The 19,696-nt window shown below is 37.9% G+C and overlaps 3 protein-coding genes across 3 annotated transcripts in view; all 3 read left to right on the forward strand.

Annotated features, from left to right (window-relative positions):
• LOC115569137 (phospholipase A and acyltransferase 3-like) overlaps positions 1-19,696 on the forward strand; it is a 28,402-nt gene that overhangs the window by 2,213 nt on the left and 6,493 nt on the right. The gene's annotated exons all lie outside the window — the stretch shown is intronic.
• LOC115569131 (phospholipase A and acyltransferase 3-like) lies at positions 1,817-8,012 on the forward strand. The gene is made up of 5 exons (XM_030397071.1): positions 1,817-1,887; positions 4,644-4,720; positions 5,071-5,179; positions 5,320-5,588; positions 7,577-8,012. Exons 2-5 carry the CDS (start codon positions 4,706-4,708, stop codon positions 7,751-7,753), a joined length of 570 nt encoding a protein of 189 aa, XP_030252931.1. The 5' UTR covers positions 1,817-1,887; positions 4,644-4,705; the 3' UTR covers positions 7,754-8,012.
• On the forward strand, positions 14,793-19,521 carry LOC115569134 (phospholipase A and acyltransferase 4-like). Its single transcript, XM_030397074.1, has 5 exons — positions 14,793-15,188; positions 16,913-16,987; positions 17,348-17,456; positions 17,599-17,867; positions 19,242-19,521. Exons 2-5 carry the CDS (start codon positions 16,973-16,975, stop codon positions 19,356-19,358), a joined length of 510 nt encoding a protein of 169 aa, XP_030252934.1. The 5' UTR covers positions 14,793-15,188; positions 16,913-16,972; the 3' UTR covers positions 19,359-19,521.

A 19,696-nucleotide genomic window follows, 5' to 3' on the forward strand; every position in this document is an offset into this window, starting at 1 on the left:
GCCATGAAGAAGACATGGTAGAAGTTGTCGTGTCAGCTACAATGATTCAAAGTGACTCATTGTCACAATGAGGATCAACACACACATGAAAACTCATGTCATGTCATTGTCTGTAACCACTTTATCCCTTTTCCAAGGGGTCGCAGGGTTTGTTGCTGGAGCCAATCTCAGCTTGTCTCTGGGCGATTAGCTGCCCCACAAATGAAAACTCTTCAAACCTTTTTGACATTATCTGCATTTAGAAAAGGGTGGTACAAAAAATGTGCTAAAAAATATCTAATTATGAGGGATATGTGTGGATACATTTTAATGGAGCTTTGAATGTCAAGACTGCTCATCAGAGCCCTGCCTGCAAACTAAAGGATATTATATTTACCTCTGCAGGTGCGTAAAGCGGTCATGGTCGCAGGTGGGGCAGCAGTGGTGGGTATTGGAGTTCTGGCAGGAGCTCTGTCTGGAGGAAGCAAAACAGAAAACAAGAACACGCAGTGACTGAAGTCCAGTATCTTCAGGGGCTTGATCAACAGATCACCAGCAAAGCCTAATAACTATTTATCATGATCAGTTGAGGTGGTCTTTTCTATTGATAAAAACAAAAGTGGCTTACTGGAAGATTATTACAAACAGATACATTAGACAAACCTCTTGAATCAAATCTAAACGTCTCTATCTGGAGTTTCTAATATTTTATCTTCCTCTGACATTTAAATGTTTGTAATTGTTTTGAATAAAGAATCATTTGTGTGATACTAAATGAGACTTTCTGTCGGTGACACAGTGTCCCCTCACACCTAGTGATCCCTCAGTGAGGTTTCAGTTGATGATTTCTTTATTTATGCTTTCAACTGTTCACTTATTATTGTTCATTCTTATGCTGCAGCTCAAATTGTCAGAAGCTGTAATAAGCTACAAACATTAAACACGTCCTAATAACTGAAGATAACATGGAAATGCTTCCCAAGAATGATGAGCCCAAACAGCCACATGGTGGAGCTGTGAATCAAGCACAATGATGATCATTTTGGAATCTGGATATCTCTTAAAGAGGACGGACACAAGATTCAGCTTCTGTTCCAGTCAGAGTGGTGAACAGTTAAATGGTAACTTCACCAATTCTTCACATTAAAGTGTGTTTACAGGTTTTGGGGAGAACGACTACATATGTGAAAAAAGTAGTTTATGGCTGCAGAGGAAGCTGCATGTACTCTGATAAACTGCCTCCAGTGATGTCACTCATTGGCTAAGTTGCATTGTGGGTAATGTAGGCGCCAGGTTTGAAAAAGGAAGAGGAATATGTGGAATAACAAAAGGCTGATAGTTCTGGTCCTGCTGCATTAAATCCGATCATTTGAGTTAAAGTGTCCACAATGAGTTTAACAGTGTTATAGAACGTGATGCTAGACCGGTGGACTGCTGTTCAAATCTTGGAGTTCACATTACCCACAATGCAACTGAGCCACTGAGTGACATCACTGGAAGCAATTTATCAGATTCCATGCAGCTTCTTCTGGAGCCACAAAAGGCTTTATACTACTTTTTACAGATATGCAGTGTGTTTATGTAATCTTTCATTTTGTAGGCTGCAGTTTTCTGTTAAAATATTTGGGAGTGTACGGGAAGGTTTTTTAAAGTTATTATTATAAGCAACAGAAACTCCTCTCTGTATAATGTATTACGTTATACCTAAAATGTATTTATTCATCTATTTATTTAAGCTACATGTGTGTTATTAGTCTGTGTTAGATGTATAATTGGACCGTTGGATGATGCTTTTATTCTGAAGGATTCCTGTTCCACCTGATAAAAATATCAGCTCACTGACACACAGCTTAAGTTTGTTGACCGGCTTCTTGTAGGTGTCTCAGATATTGGACATTATTGTTAAAGGTAACAAACTTTCAAAACATCAACACAAACTGTGTAACCGAGGACTGTTGTGATTTCTAGTTAGAAGAACCTCCAACATTGGTATTGTGTTGTTAATTTGCTAAAATCTTAAAACGGGGTCTGTCGGGGTCGACTTTAACCTTGAAATGTCAAGTTTATTCCGGACATTTCGACTTTATTCACTTCCTCTCATAATATCTTTCTCAGCCCTGGTCCTGAAACATCAAGCTGGTTTAGAGAGGTGCAGAGTAAACATGCTGGGTCTGTGGATTTAGGTTGTCCGTGATTTTGTTCAAGAGAAGTTACCGTAAATCAAAATTGGGGCGGGGGGGACTGCGGTCAAGCCAGCCTCCACTCAGTAAACCCCCGGTAAAACTAGCCCCCAGTTATTTTGTGGTGCCTGTATATAATACTTATTACGTAATGCATTCCAAGAACAGAATTCAAAATAAAAGCACCGACCTACAAACACAATTTGCAAGTTCACATGAAGTCATTAAGTCAGTTAATTGATTGATTAATTAATTTAACAATTATTTAATTAATGAATTGAGCATTTAAGGAATTAAATAATTGAATATTTACTTAATTCATTTTACCATCCTTATTCTGATCACATTGAAGCCGAAGATGGAGGCCATGACATTTCATCTGTGTGAATAATTAGTCCAACATAAAAATGAAATCAAGATCTTGAGCTTCTGATGGGGAATTTCAAAAATAAAAGCCCACTTAATTGTAAAATATTTTAAATATTGCCAATATTTCCATATGAATTCAGATTTACATGACCTGTTTCTACATACTAATTTCAGTTCAGAATGATAGTACTCCACTTGACAGAGTTCTGATTTGGAATTTTAAAATGAAAGCCCTCTAAAATGTGAAATATTTCTGATATTTCTCTCTTCAGTCAGATTGATAGTAGAAGGAAACCACCTGTTTCAACAGAGTATTTTCTGTTCAGAAGGATAGTACCCCAACTCAGATAGTCACTCATGTAATAACATGAAGTTCTGATGTGGACTTTCAAAATTAAAACTCTCTGAAATGTAAAATATTTTCAATATTGCCAATATTTCCATATGAATTCAGATTTACATTAAAAAGAAACAAACTATTTTCACAGACTTATTTCAGTTCATAACGATAGTACTCCACCTCAGAGAGTCACACATATAATATCAGGAAGGTCTGATGTGGAATGAGTCTGTGGAAACAGGTAGTTACCTCATATCAATCTGAATCTAAAAGGAAATATTAGAAATATTAGAAATTTTATGGGGATTTAATTTTGAAATTCCACATCAGAATTGTCTGATATCATATGGGTGACACTCTGAGGTGGAGTACTATCATTCTGAATCAAAATTTGTTGGTGGAAACAGGTAGTTTCTTTTTAATGTAAAACTGAATTCATATGGAAATACTGACATTTTTGTACGTTTAAGATGGCTTTTATTTTGAAATGTCACACCAGAACTTCCTGGTATTATCCGAATGTGAGTCCAGGGTGGACCACTATCAGTTTGAATTAAAGGTAGTTATTTTACAAGGTAAATCTGAATTTGGGGGAAATAGTGAAAATAATTAAAATTTCATAGGGCTTTAATTTTGAAATTCCTCCTCAGAACTTCCTGGAATTATCTGAGTGTAACTCTGAGGTGGACCACTATCAGTCTAGATTGAAATTAGTCTCTGTAAACTGGGAGTTTCCTTGATATATCGATCTGAATTAAAAGGGAAATACTAAAAATATTTGACACTTTAGAGGGCTTTAATTTTGAAATTCCACATCAGAACTACTTCCTGTAATTACATTATTCACACAGATGAAATGTCATCACCTCCATCTTTTAAGGCTTCAATGTGATCAGAATTAGGATGATAAAATGAATTAAGTAAATAATCAATGAATTAATTTCTTAAATGCTAAATGAATTGATAAATCAATTAACTAATCGTTTAATTAATTCATCAATCAATAAACAGACTGACTGATCGAATTTGTGTGAAATTGCATATTGCCTTCATGAGTGTTTGCTTTTATTTTGAATTCTGCTCAGGCACCGCATTACCATAATATTTATTATATACAGGCACCACAGAATAATGGGGGCTAGTTTGACCGGGGTTTTCGTAGTGGAAGCGGGCTTGACTGCAGTAGCTCTAGTCAGAGCTGGAGGAGATGTTCACCTCACCAATAGCGGCTTTCCTTACTGAGGAGTTGGCATCAGTGCACCTCTGAAAACAGAACAGCACAGAAACCACAAAAAAAACAGCCACACCAACGATCACAATCATGACACACACTTTACTTTGCATTCCTTCTGTAGCAAACACACAGCGATTACAGCTTAATCTCTACTGAAAATATTAAGTTAGCAAGCACACAAACATATGGGTTGTCTTCAAAGTATGAGTTTCTGCCTTGGTTATATCGGTGACATTAATGAAAGTCACAGGGATCTCAAAACTGTTTCATTTTGTCATCCGTATTCAACAGTAGCTGTTTACCCCTTGAGGACTCAATTTACCCTGAGCCCATGCACATTTTACCCTCACGTTGGGGCAAGCTGTGCCATAGGACGACTTCTTTTTTTAATTGGTAAAAATAACACCTCTCTAAAACAAGTTTGACAAAACAGGAGTATCTACCATTTAGTTATACAAACCTGTGTTTTAGAATGGTAAATAAACGGATCACACAACATCCAGGTCAACAGATCATCTACATCAAAGATTTGTTCCTGCAGGTGCTGAGTGACATCTGGAAGGTGAAACCAGTTTAAGGTTTACGGTCGAAACAAACACTGACATGGGCCAGTCAGAGGTTAGGAAACTATCACTGGATCAGAATACTAAATCGTCTCCTGCCACTTCTTCATCTTCTTTTCAGTCTTCTTACTCTTTTACTTCTTCTTCTTCTTTGTCTTTAGCTGTGGTTATTTGGCAAACCACTCCAAGCCAACTTTACATTTGCATACTGCCATCTGCTGCATGTGTAGATGCTGCACTTGTTCAGTCAATGAAGGCAATTTAGCTCAATGTTATCTGCTTTATTTATCAGCTTTATGATTCACCTTTTAAGTCTGATATTATCTGAGCTTTTCTGTGTAACCCAGTTGTTTCCAAACAGTCTGTTGCAAAGTCAAACATATTTCCTGTTTGTTCTAATCCAAGTCTGTTGAAACACCAGAGCCTGGGGACTTGATTGAGATCTCCAGGGGCTTCTATCAGCACTGGGCTGTATACATTGGTGATGGCTTAGTTGTTCACTTTGCAGCACCCCGTGAGTCCCTCGACACTACTTGTTTGGATAAACCGATTCATAATCAATAAACCACAAATATGTTGCCATAATTGGAGTATAATCTTGTGCAAATTATGTCTCTTTTTTTGTCTTTCTTCTGTCATCCGTTTAATTCACAGCGGAAGTCACTGCCGCTGCGGCCAGCAGTTTGATGTCAATTGCAGCTATGAAGGCCGTGGTGAAGAAAGAGAAGCTAATTGATGTGGTGGGAACCAATGATTGGAAAGTCAACAATGACCTGGATGAGAAGTACGAGCCCCATCAAACTGATATCATTGTGAAGGAGGCGCTTCAGTTGGTGGGAGAGGAGCAGCGGTACGACATCGTGACATGGAACTGTGAGCACCTTGCAAAGATGCTGAGATACGGAAAAGCTGAGTCCTTGCAGGTCAGTGGACCCATGTTCGTCTTTTACATTAAAGAAACCTTTTTGTGCCTGGGGTGGAGGCTGTGTTAGTATTAGATTAATTAAGTTAAGTTAATTTAATGATAAAAGAATAATGATAGAACACTCATACACATGAAACAAAAGAAAAGTATACAAAGCTGGTAGGGTTTAAAAAAAAAGGTTTATGCATAAATTTGGAGGTTTTTCAGTCAGTTCAAATGATCAAACATAACAAACAAACAAGCTGCTCCTGATGTGCAGTTGGCACATTGCATGGCAGCCTCTGCCATCAGTGAGGACCCTGCGATGAGCTGGTGACTCGTCCAGGGAGTACCCTGCCCTCGCCCAGAGACAGCTGGGATTGGCTCCAGCAACAAAACCCAGCAACCCCATAAAAGGGATAAAGCGGTTACAGACAATGGATGGAAACAAACAAGCACAGCCAGCTTTGTTTCATTTATTAAGGTTTTAATTTAGGCTATAACTTGAATAACACTTACACAGTGAGCAGTTTCCTCTCTTTGGTATGGGCACCTTTTGTACACATGACAAAAAAAATTTAATTAATTAATAAATCAATCAGTAAAACACAGAAATCCAACAGTTAGGTAAAGATAAAAGTGATAAGACTGCTAATTAAGGATAAAAATACCATTGAAATACAAGACAAAAGTCTTCTATTCATTCAAAGTTGGGTGAACAAACATGGTGTACTGGAAAAAAGATGTGACATATTCTAAAGTTCTTAATTAATGCATCACAGCCTGAATCAAACTGGCATCAGCTGCAGACAACTCCACGATAGAAAAATATAGATAGATAGATAGATAGATAGATAGATAGATAGATAGATAGATAGATAGATAGATAGATAGATAGATCTCTTTAGTGTAATCCTTTAGTGCATCATCCTCTGAGCACCACAGGGTGGAGCCTCTAACACACAAGCTTCAACAAGAAGACTACACTCAGGGCTGTGGTGAATCAAACAATGTGTCTGCTGGCTGAACTGTCCATAAGAAGTGATGGATAATTCATAAAAAGTTGAGTAAACCCTGTTTGATTTGAAAAAGCTGGTTAAACTGACTTCATGTGCGTCTGCTCCCCACTTGAGCCCTGCTGCACTGTCCTACTGAACTGACCGCATCAAACACTCCTCCTACATCACAGTCATTGTTCAGCTCAGGACTTGTGGCTGCAGCCAGCCATGAAGAAGACATGGTAGAAGTTTTCATGTCAGTAATAATGATTCAAAGAGACTCATTGTCACGATGAGGATCAACACACACATGAAAACTCATGTCATGTCATTGTCTGTAACCGCTTTATCCCTTTTCCAAGGGGTCGCAGGGTTTGTTGCTGGAGCCAATCTCAGCTTGTCTCTGGGCGATTAGCTGCCCCACAAATGAAAACTCTTCAACCCTCTTCGACATTATCTGCATTTTTACATCGTAATAGAAAATGGTGGTACAACAAATGCGCTAAGAAATGTCTAATTAGGAGGGATATGTGTGGATACATTTTAATGTAGCTTTGAATGACAAGACTGCTCATCAGAGCCCTGCCTAAAACAAAAGTGGCTTACTGGAAGATTGTTATGAATAATTACATTAAATAAACCTCTTGAATCAAATCTAAACATGTTTATCTGGAGGCGCCAGGTTTGAAAAAGGAAGAATATGTGGAATAAAAAAGACCGATAGCTCTGGTCCTGCTGCATTGATTCTGATCATTTGATTGGTAGAAGTTGTCGTGTCAATTACAGTGATTCAAAGTGACTCATTGTCACGATGAGGATCAAAACACAAATGAAAACTCCTCAAACCTTTTTGATATTATAATCTACATTTTACATCATCAAAAGGGTAGTACAAAAAATGTCTAATTATGAGGGATATGTGTGGATACATTTTAATGGAGCTTTGAATGTCAAGACTGCTCATCAGATTCCTGCCTGCAGACTAAAGGATGTTACATTTTGTCTGCAGGTGCGTAAAGCAGAAGATGTCATGGTTGCAGGTGGGGTGGCAGTGGTGGGTCTGGGTATGTTGGCACTGGTAGGAGCTCTGTCTGGAGGGAGCAAAAGAGAAGACAACAGTGACAGTGATGGTGACAGTGACAGTTACGGTTATGGCTACTGTAACGATGATAGTGACAGTGATTGAAGTCCAGGGTCTTCAGAGACTTGATCAACAGATTCCCAGCAAAGCCTAATAACTATTTATCATGATCACTCATGATCAGTTGAGGTGGTCTTTTCTATTGATAAAAACAAAAGTGACTTACTGGGACATTATTATAAATAGATACATTAAATAAACCTCTTTAATCAAATCTAAACGTCTCTATCTGGAGTTCCTAATGTTTTGTCTTCCTCTGACATTTAAATGTTTGCAATTGTTTTGAATAAAGGATAATTTGTGTGAATTTTCAGTTTTTGATTTCTTTATTCATGGTATTAACTGTTCACTTATTTTCCTTGACCGCTTTTGTTCATTTTAATTTCAAGGCACTTTTAATTAGAATGAGCATACTGTACTAGTTACCTGTAATTGTCGTCTTATGCCGCAGCTCAAACTGTCAGAAGCTGAAATAAGTTAGAAACATTAAACACGTACTAATAACTGAAGATAATATGCAAACGCTTCCCAAGAATGATGAGCCCAAACAGCCACATGGTGGAACTGTGAATCAAGCACAATAATGCAATTTTGAAATCTGGATATCTCTTAAAGAGGACAGACACAAGATTCCGCTTCTGTTCCAGTCAGAGTGGTGAACAGTTAAACAGCAACTTCACCAATTCTTCACATTAAAGTGTGTTTGCAGGTTTTGGGGAGTACGACTACATATGTGAATAAAAAAGTATAAAGCCTTTTGTGGCTCCAGAGGAAGCTGCATGTAATCTGATGAATAGCCTCCAGTGATGTCACTCAGTGGCTAAGTTGCATTGGGGGTAATGTAGGGGCCAGGTTAGAAAAAGGAAGAAGAATATGTGGAACATAAAAGGCTGATAGCTCTGGTCCTGCTGCATTGAATCTGATCATTTGATTTAAACTGACCACAATTAGTTTAACAGTGTTATAGAACACAATGCTAGACCGGTGGACTGCTTTTCAAATGGTTGAGTGTACATTACCCACAATGCAACTGAGCCACTGAGTGACATCACTGGAAGCAATTTATCAGATTCCATGCAGTAGTAGTGTACTGGAAGGTTTTTAAAGTTATTGTTATTTCAATGAGGGCAGAAGCAACAGAAACTCCTCTCTGTATAATGTAATACGTTCTACCTAAAATGTATTTATTCACCTATTTGTTTAACCCTTGTGTTAACCTTAATTTTTGTTATTCAGCCAGTGATCATGGGTCTGGTGGTATTGTTGATATTTGCCCTTCACCTTTGTTAGATCACATTTATGAATTGCAGTGCTGCTCGTTTCTTGTTTTTTTTTTTTTTTTTTTTTTTATAAAATGTAATTTAAAAAGAAAATTACAAGATATGAGTGGAAGAAATATATTTAATATAAGGAGATAATTTTAGAATATATTATAACCCACGATAATCTCTGGGTTTATTAGGCTCCTGGCCACATATTCTCCCATCCCTGTCCACTGTTCTCATGAGTACCACATTCCCGCCTTTCTTTGACAGGCTGGTCCTGAGGCTGGCTGCTGACATGCTGGTGTGGGAACGGCAGGTTCAGAGAAATAAAACTCACACACACTCGTATTAATTCGTGATCGATGTACGAGTCGACAATGTGACCGCTGGGTGATGCTTTTATTTTTATTCTGCTTTTGTCAGCTCACAGGCACACAGATGAAGTTTGGTTTCTGAAGTTTCTCGCAGGTGTTTCAGATATTAGACATTATTGTTAAAGGTAAGAAAACAAACAAACAAACAGTGTAACCGAGGACTGTTGTGATTTCTAGTTAGAAGAACCTGCAGCATTTGTATTATTTTGTTTATTTGCTAAAATCTTAAAACGGGGTCTGTCGGGGTCGACTTTAATCTTGAAATGTCAAGTTTATTCTGAACTTTTCGACTTTATTCACCTCCTCTCATTATATTTTTCTCAGACCTGGTCCTGACACCTCAAGCTGGTTTAGAGAGGTGCAGAGTAAACATGTTGGACCTGCAGTGTGTGTCCGTTATTTTGTTCAAGAGATGTTACCGTAAATCTAAACTTTAACTAAAATAAGCTGAGCTGACCAACGAATTTCGTAAATTATAGATAAATAAAAACGACACCTTGTCAGTATAAATGTCAAACTAAACATTTAAAAAACGATCATTTTATAAAGGTGTTTTTGTCCGGTTACTTACCGGAAATTAAAACAGAAACTAAATCGACGTAGTGGAACATTTTGTTAAAATGAGAACCAAACAAAATACCCTTTAAAAATACCCTTTTAAAACTGAGACAACAGATTATGAAGCTAAACCTTTTCCAGTTTTAATTGTATGTTGACACAAAGAAATTAAACCTTTTTGCAACTGTGGATTTAGGTTGTGCATGTTAATTTGTTCAAGATGAGTTGACCAAATGAGCAGTAACAATTGTCGTAAACTAAAGTTAAATAAAAATGACAATTTATGTTGACACACAGAAATTAAAGTTGTCTTTAACACTGACACTTTATATGTAGCCTTTACAAAGACACACTAAAACTACTGTAAACTAAATGTATAAAAACTAAACCATCCTGAAAATGTAAACTAAAAACTAGCAAACAAATTCTGGAAACGTCCTTTAACTGACCTCAAACTAAGAAAAGTAACACCTGTCAAAGAGTTTAGATAAAAAAAACTGAACTCTATAATACTCATGAAGGCAGAATATAATGCAGGACTGTTGCATTAAACTACATTAGTTTTAACCAAGCGTACCTAATAAAGTGACTACTGAGTGTAATTCTCATTGCAACTTGTTTCCTAAGTAAAACGAGTCAGAGTTTGTCCTCTTTGTACGTTTCTTTCTTTGTTTTATTAGAATTGGATTATTATTGTAATATACACAGAAACAACAAGTGATGAGTGAGTTTTTAATTTACTATATCCTTTGTTGTACACATTTACTTCCTCATACTGAGGCAAAATCTTTAACCTAAAAAGTCCTTTACAAACTCTCCAGGGATCTAAAAGTATCTGTGTACAGAGTGATTAGATAACACGATGCTATAGAGGCTATTTTACACAGATAAGAATACAGGCGTGTCTTTGACACAACATGTTTGAAAACCACTGCCCTGACTAATAAAAGCTTTAAATAAAGACTACTAATACTCTTTTCTAACACAATTCCCACATCAATGATGCCTCAACATTACATTTACTTTTCTCTTTATCTCATGTTGTGTGCTAATGAAATGATTTGTTCCTGCAGGTGCTGAGAGTCATCTGGAAGGTGAAACCAGTTTAAGGTTTACAGAAACAAACTGACATGGGCCAGTCAGAGGTTAGTAAACTATCACTGGATCAGAATACTAAATTATCTTCTGCCACTTCTTCATCTTCTTCTCCTTCATCATCTTCTTTCCAGTGTTGTCTTCTTCTTTATCTTTATCTGTGGTTCACTGGCAATCTACAAACTGACTTTACATTTGCATATTGCCATCTGCTGCATGTGTAGTTGCTGCACTTATTCAGTCAATGAAGGCAATTTAACTCAATGTTATCTGCTTTATTTATCCGCGTTATGATTCATGTCTTATATCATCTGTGCTTTCTCTGTGTAACCCAGATTATGTCAGAGTTCTCAAATATACTGCAGTTGTTTCCAAACAGTCTGTTTCAAAGTCAAACATGTTTCCTGTTTGTTCTAATCCAAGTCTGATCAGAAACCAGAGCCTGGGGACTTGATTGAGATCTTCCGAGGTGTCTATCAGCACTGGGCTGTGTATGTTGGTGATGATGACGTTGTTCATGTGACATCACCACAGGTGGTGAGTCCTCTGTCTGTACTGCTACTCTCTAATCCTGACCTGTCAGAGTCTGGAATAATAACAGCCTGCTGTCACAGTAACATTTACATACCAGATTATCAAATTAGATTATTTGTTTGACCTGATTCATGATTAATAAACCAATAAAAAAAATGTTGCAATATTTAGTGCATAATCCTGCACAAACTCTGTCCGTTTCTCTTTTTTATTCATAGCTGACATCCGACATGCAGCTTCCAACAGCTTGATGTCTGCCCCAACTAAGAAGGCCATGGTGAGGAAAGAGAAGCTGGAGGAGGTGGTGGGAGACAACAAATGGAGAATCAACAACGTCCTGGACAAGATGTACAAGCCCCGCCCAGCTCACATCATTGTGGAGGAGGCGCTCCTGGAGGTGGGCAAGATGATGGAGTATTTCGTCCTCAGCGAGAACTGTGAGCACTTTGCAACCAAGCTGCGCTATGGAAAAGCTGAGTCCATTCAGGTCAGTGGACCCATTTTTTTTTCACAAACGGGGGTGGCAATGTTAGACAGGATGTAGCCAGTTGTTTTTGAAAGTGTGATTCTTTGGTTTTTAAAACTCTATATTTCCCAGAGTTGTGAATGATTTTAAAGGACTTGAGATTGTCAAGAAAACTCTGCTCATCATCTAACTTAAAGATGTGTGTTGCCCTCTACAGGTGAGAAAGGCAGAACAAGCAGCAACTGCAACAGGTATTGTTGCAGCAGTGGACGGTGTTGTTGTGGCTGCAGTTGCAATTGTAGCAGGACTCGTTCCACTTTTTTAATTAAGATGCCTAGATGACTTTTCTTCATACTTTTAGATAATTATTATTTAAAAGATTTTATATATATTTTTTTTAATGATGGATAAGAGATTCAAAAGGCTGAAAAGCTCCTTGAATCAAATCTGAATGTCTCTGAAGTCCAAAATGTTCATTGTTGCCAATACGTGATAAGACAAGAATGTCTTAGACAATCAAATTGAGCTAATTATATATCACAGACATGTCTTATGCTGATTGTTTGACAATTTAGCTGCAGTCTATAAAGTTCTGACTTCCTCTGACATTAAATTGTTTGTCATTTCTTTGAATAAAGAATAATTTGTGTGATTCTGTATGGTAGTCTTTCTTTCTGCACCATTTCACACGGTGGCCATTTTCTTCTGACGTCATGCTCAGGGTGGTCCAAATAATGTTGTCATAAGGATGAAGTCGTATGCAGGGAAGCTGACAAATAGTTATCATTTCACAGCTACCTAATAAATCAGCTACTGATAAGACAACAGATACTGAAAATCTACGGGGATAGTGCCACACTTCAAGATTTCTTCTATATAATGTAGGCTAATTAGTTTGAAAACAGGTTAAAAGTTTTGCATTATCTTTGTATAACTCAGTTTATGTCAGAGAGTCTGTCTGGATCAGATGTTCTGCAGTTATTGCCAAACACAATCTTTTGGAAAGTCAAACCTCATTTTTTCTGTATGTCCTAATCAAAGTCTGATGAGAAACTGGAGCTCGGGGACTTGATTGAGATCTTCAGGGACCTCTATCAAAATATATGAATATCTTTAGTGTAGGCCTTCAGTGCATCATCCTCTGAGCACCACAGGGTGGAGCCTCTAACACACAAGCTTCAACAAGAAGACTACACTCAGGGCTGTGGTGAATCAAACAATGTGTCTGCTGGCTGAACTGTCCATAAGAATTAATAGATAATTCATAAAAAGGTGAGTAAACCCTGTTTGATTTGAAAAAGCTGGTTAAACTGACTTCATGTGCGTCTGCTCCCCACTTGAGCCCTGCTGCACTGTCCTCCTGAACTGACCGCATCAAGCAGTCCTCCTACATCACAGTCAGTGTTCAGCTCAGGACTTGTGGCTGCAGCCGGCCATGACGAAGACATGGTAGAAGTTGTCGTATCAGCTACAATGATTCAAAGTGACTCATTGTCATGATGAGGATCAACACACAAATGAAAACTCTTCAAACCTTTTTGACATTATAATCTTCATGTTACAACACGAAGATTGTGTTACAAATAATGTGCTAAAAAATGTCTCATTATGAGGGATATGTGTGGATACATTTTAATGGAGCTTTGAATGTCAAGACTGCTCATCAGATTCCTGCCTGCAAACTAAAAGATGTTACATTTTCCTCTGCAGGTGCGTAAAGCAGGAGAAGCAGCCATTGTCGCAAGTGTGGCGACAGTGGGGATTATGGGTATTGTGGCTCTGTTTCGAGCTCTGTTTGGAAGAAGCAAGAAAGAAGAAACAGTGACACGCAGTGATTGAAGTCCAGGGTCTTCAGAGACTTGATCAACAGATCCCCAACAAAGCCTAATAACTATTTATCATGATCACTCATGATCAGTTGAGGTGATCTTTTCTATTGATAAAACAAAAGTGGCTAACTGGAAGATTATTATAAATTGACGCATTAAACAAACCTCTTGAATCAAACCTAAACGTCTCTATCTGGAGTTTATTACGTTTTATCTTCCTCTGACATTTAAGTGTTTGCAATTGTTTTGAATAAAGAATAAGCTTCTGTATCCAAGAAGACAAGTGTCTTCTTGTTTTGTTCATTTGTCTTCAGCTCAGTGCTTGTAGTAGAAAAAACAGCACATTATCTACAATCTTATTCAGCATAAAAATAATGAACATAAATGACATTAATTTTAAGTCTGGCAATTCATAAAATAAGATAATACTTTAATCGTCCCACAAAGGGGAATTTTGCAATTTGCATTTCATGATGATAAAGTTCAAACCCTGGATTATTAGCCTGCAAACTACATTAGTGCACTAAAGTACAACAGAAATGACCCAGACCTGGTGGAGGTCTGTGCTCTAATCAGACCATTTTCTAATAATAAAAATTACAATATATATTATAAATTATTGACAAAAATAGACAGGCTATGATTATATTACTAGTACTGATTGACTAAAAATAGATGAATTATAAGCGGTGTTGTTGATCAGCATACTTGTGAACACCGGCGCATTATGGTGAAGTTCATGTTACCAGTGTGAACGTTGTGTTTGCATACAGAGATGTGGAACCACATCGGACTGTTAAACAGTTAGCTTTATCCCTGACTGCCTCCTGCAACTCTGATGGTGAAAAAAGTTCGCTTGACTTCAGTCCGGGAGATATGTCTTATCTATCGCTTACCTGCAGCTCTTTGAACTCTCTGAACAAGTCCGCATGTCTGTCACTAGATGTTTCGCCAAGTTGGACGTGTTGGCTCCTTTGGTCATTACGGATTTAAAGCGTCGTTTACAGACGGGCTTTGTGGTGTTTGTGGGCTTGCTCTTACTGTCGGCAACATATTTCGCTCCGTGCCTCTGCTTCTTCAACAAGCCGAGGACGGTCAGCAGAAGCACTCATGCCACTTGCAGACATGTCTGTCTCGCTCTGTGACTGTCTGTCACAGTGAAACCAAGCCCACTCAGTCTGCAGGCAGTGAGGAAGCAGAGAGAAGCTGCACACAGACATGTTGCCCCGCTGTCGCACCAAGTTCATGAACTACCGATACTAATAAAAAGTGAAAAAGTATTGTTCTTAACGACTGGGTACCGCGGTACCTTTCTAGTATCGGTTTACCGTGCAAAACTACTGGACTTTATTGTTGAAGGTAAGAAAACAAACAAACAGTGTAACCGAGGACTGTTGTGATTTCTAGTTAGAAGAACCTGCAGCATTTGTATTATTTTCTTTATTTGCTAAAACTGGGTCTCTCTGGGTTGACTTTAATCTTGAAATGTCAAGTCTATTCTGAACTTTTCAACTTTATTCACCTCCTCTCATGATATTTTTCTCAGCCCTGGTCCTGACACCTCAGACTGGTTTAGAGAGGTGCAGAGTAAACATGTTGGGCCTGTGGATTTAGTGTGTCCATTATTTTGTTTAAGAGACAGTATTGCTAATCGAAACTGAAACTAAGATGAGCTGACCAAATGAGTAGTAACAAATGTCTTAAACTAAAGTTAAATAAAAGCAACACCTTATCAGAAAAATGTCAAACTGAACATTGAGAACGACCATTTTAAAGGTGTTTTTGTACCTTCAAAAGTTTCAAGGTTACTTACTGGAAATTAAAAGAGAAACTAAATCAAAGTAGTGGAAAACATTTGTTTAAACGGGAACCAAATAGAATACTCTTTAAGAAAAACTAAATCTAAACTGAAACAACAGATGATGAAGCTAAAACACTTTAAAAACTTTTTTTGAAACTAAGTGTTCGTAATAAAGTGGTTACTGAGTGTATTGATGGGGACTGAACTAACTACAGGTGCAGTTATGGTGTCACACAACATCTGGTTATAATGGATCATAGAAAATATGTCTGATTGTTGTTATTACATTTATATTTATTGACCCATTATGTTATCATTTTGTGAGTAACACAAATGAACTATAACCAGCATGTTCTTATACAACCGTGCATTGTAAAATGATAAATGGTCCTTGTACCTTGTTTCCTGAGTAAACCAGTCAGAGTTTTTACCTGTGTGTTTTTTAAAATCTTTTTATTATATTTGCCCTAAGTCAGTGGTTTGCAAATTGTGTGGCGAGGCACATGAGGGCTGTTATGATTTCTAGTTAGAAGAATCTGCAGCATTTGTATTATTTTGTTTATTGGCTAAAATCTTAAAACAGGGTCTGTCGTGTCGACTTTAATTTTGATATGTCAAGTAAACTTTTTGGGCATTTGGATTTAGGGTGTCTTATTTTGTTCAAGAGAAGTCATCGTAAATCTAAACTGAAACTAAAAAGTGCTGTGAGTTTTGTGAGCACCACAGAAGAACTATAACCAGCATGTTCTTATACAACCCTGTGTTGTAAAATGATAAATGAACCTTGTACCTTGTTTCTTGAGTAAACCAATCAGCGTTTGTCCTTTTGTGTTTTTGATTTATTTTATACATATGCCCTAACTCAGTGGTTCCTGTATGGTGTGCCTCGGTAATTAGATTATTATTGTAATACACAACGAAACAACAAGTGATGAGTGAGTTTTTAATTGACTATATCCTTTGTACACATTTAGTTCCTCACACTGAGGCAAAATCTGTTCCCTAAAAAAGTCCTTTAAAAACCCTCCAGGGATCTAAAAGTATCTGTGTACAGAGTGATTAGATAACACGATGCTATAGAGACTATTTTACACAGATATGAATGCAGGTGTGCCTTTGACACAACACGTTTGAAAACCACTGCCCTGACTGATAAAAGCTTTAAATAAAGACTACTACTACTCTTTTCTAACACAATTCCCACATCAATAATGCCTCAACATTACATTTACTTTTCTCTTTATCTCATGTTGTGTGCTAATGAAATGATTTGTTCCTGCAGGTGCTGAGAGTCATCTGGAAGGTGAAAACAGTTTAAGGTTTACAGACAAAACAAACTGAAATGGGCCAGTCAGAGGTTAGGAAACTATCACTGGATCAGAATACTAAATCATCTTCTGCCACTTCTTTGTCTTCTTCTCCTTCATCATCTTCTTTCCAGTGTTGTCTTCTTTGTCTTTATCTGTGCTTCACTGACAATCTACAAACCAACTTTATATTTGCATACTGCCATCTGCTGCATGTGTAGATGCTGCACTTCTTCAGTCAATGAATGTCAATGTTATCTGCTTTATTTATCAGCTTTATGATTCAAGTCTTATATTGTCAGTGCTTATCTGTGTAACCCAGATTATGTAAGAGTTCTCAAATGTACTGCAGTTGTTTTCAAACAGTCTGTTGCAAAGTCAAACATGTTTCCTGTTTGTTCTAATCCAAGTCTAATCAGAAACCAAAGCCTGGGGACTTGATTGAGATCTTCCGAGTCGGCTATCAGCACTGGGCTGTGTACATTGGTGATGGCTTAGTTGTTCACTTGGTACCACCCTGTGAGTCCCTCGATACTACTTAGATTGCTTGTTTGGTAAATCGATTCATAATCAATAAACCACAAATATTTCACCATAATTAGTGTATAATCCTGTGCAAATTTTTTTTTTGTCTTTCTTCTGACACCCGTTTAATTCACAGCTGAAGTCGCTGGCGCTGGGGCCAGCAGTGTGATGTCGGTCGCAGCTCAGAGGGCCGTGGTGAAGAAAGAGAAGCTAAGTGATGTGGTAGGAACCGACGACTGGAAAGTCAACAATGACCTGGATGAGATTTACGAGCCCCGGCGAACTGATACCATTGTGAAGGAGGCGCTTCAGTTGGTGGGCACAGAACAGCCGTATGACATCGTGACATGGAACTGTGAGCACTTTGCAACGAAGCTGCGAAACAGAAAAGCTGTGTGCAGGCAGGTCAGTGGACCCATGTTTGTCTTTTACATTAAAGAAACATTTTTGTGTCTGGGGTGGAGGTTGTGTTAGTATGAGATGAATTAAGTTAATTTAATGATAACAGAAGAGTAAAAGAACACTCTCACACAAGAAACACAATAAAGGAATGCAAAAGGTGGTAGGGTTTTAAAAAAATGGTTTATGCTGAAAAATATGAAGGTTTTTCAGTCATTACTGAGGTCACTGCACCCAGAATATTTTGAGAAGGTTGTCTTTAAAAAGGTGGTAGTTTGTTTATTATGAAGCACAGCCAGCTTTGTTTTATTTATTGAGGTTTAGTTTAATTTAGGATCTTTCTAACTTTTATAACACTAACAAAGAGAGAAGTTACCTCTCTTTGGTACGGGACCCTTATGTACACAGGACAATATATAGATGAATAAACAAATAAATAAAAGACAGAAATCCAACAGTTGGGCAAAAATAAAAGTGATAAGACTGCAAATTAAGGATAAAAATACAATTAGAATATGAGACAAAACTCTTCTTTTTCGTCGAAGTTGGGTGAACAAACGGTGTACTGGAAAAGAGATGTGACATATTTAAATTAATGCATCACAGCCTGAATCAAACTGGCATCAGCTGACTGCAGACAACTCCACAATGGAAAAGAAATCCAAATCAAAATATATGAATATCTTTAGTGTAGGCCTTCAGTGCATCATCCTCTGAGCACCACAGGGTGGAGCCTCTAACACACAAGCTTCAACAAGAAGACTACACTCAGGGCTGTGGTGAATCAAACAATGTGTCTACTGGCTGAACTGTCCATAAGAAGTGATGGATAATTCATAAAAAGGTGAGTAAATCCTGTTGGATTTAAAGCTGGTTAAACTGACTTCATGTGCGTCTGCTCCCCACTTGAGCCCTGCTGCACTGTCCTTCTGAACTGACCGCATCAAGCAGTCCTCCTACATCACAGTCAGTGTTCAGCTCAGGACTTGTGGCTGCAGCCGGCCATGAAGAAGACATGGTAGAAGTTGTCATGTCAGTTATATTGATTCAAAGTGACTCATTATCACAATGAGGATCAACACACAAATGAAAACTCATGTCATTGTCTGTAACCGCTTTATCCCTTTTCCATGGGGTTGCAGGGTTTGTTGCTGGAGCCAATCTCAGCTTGTCTCTGGGCGATTAGCTGCCCCACACATGAAAACTCTTCAAACCTTTTTGACATTATCTGCATTTAGAAAAGGGTGGTACAAAAAATGTGCTAAAAAAAATCTAATTATGAGGGATATGTGTGGATACATTTTAATGGAGCTTTGAATGTCAAGACTGCTCATCAGAGCCCTGCCTGCAAACTAAAGCATATTATGTTTTCCTCTGCAGGTGCGTAAAGCGGTCATGATCGCAGGTGGGGCGGCAGCAGGTGGGATTCTGGGTATTGTGGCTCTGGCAGGAGCTCTGTCTGGAGGAAGCAAAACAGAAAACAAGAACACACAGTGACTGAAGTCCAGTGCCTTCAGGGGCTTGATCAACAGATCACCAGCAAAGCCTAATAACTATTTATCATGATTAGTTGAGGTGGTCTTTTCTATTGATAAAAACAAAAGTGGCTTACTGGAAGATTATTACAAACAGATACATTAGATAAACCCTTTGAATCAAATCTAAACGTCTCTATCTGGAGTTTGTAATGTTTGTAATTGTTTTGAATAAAGAATCATTTGTGTGATACTAAATGAGACTTTCTGTCTGCGACACAGCGTCCCCTCACACCTTGTGATCCCTCGGTAAGGTTTCAGTTTTTGATTTCTTTATTTATGGTTTCAAATGTTCACTTA

Source organism: Sparus aurata, chromosome 18 (assembly GCF_900880675.1).
Source record: "Sparus aurata chromosome 18, fSpaAur1.1, whole genome shotgun sequence".
NCBI classification, from domain to species: Eukaryota; Metazoa; Chordata; class Actinopteri; order Spariformes; family Sparidae; genus Sparus; species Sparus aurata.

What these genes read in the sequence shown, in the direction of transcription:
- LOC115569131 (XM_030397071.1), top strand. An exon ending in TGTTCACTTTGCAGCACCCC is followed by an intron (nt 5,180 to 5,319) that starts GTGAGTCCCTCG and finishes TTTAATTCACAG; the next exon opens with CGGAAGTCACTGCCGCTGCG. An exon ending in GAAAAGCTGAGTCCTTGCAG is followed by an intron (nt 5,589 to 7,576) that starts GTCAGTGGACCC and finishes TTTTGTCTGCAG; the next exon opens with GTGCGTAAAGCAGAAGATGT.
- LOC115569134 (XM_030397074.1), top strand. An exon ending in TGTTCACTTGGTACCACCCT is followed by an intron (nt 17,457 to 17,598) that starts GTGAGTCCCTCG and finishes TTTAATTCACAG; the next exon opens with CTGAAGTCGCTGGCGCTGGG. An exon ending in GAAAAGCTGTGTGCAGGCAG is followed by an intron (nt 17,868 to 19,241) that starts GTCAGTGGACCC and finishes TTTCCTCTGCAG; the next exon opens with GTGCGTAAAGCGGTCATGAT.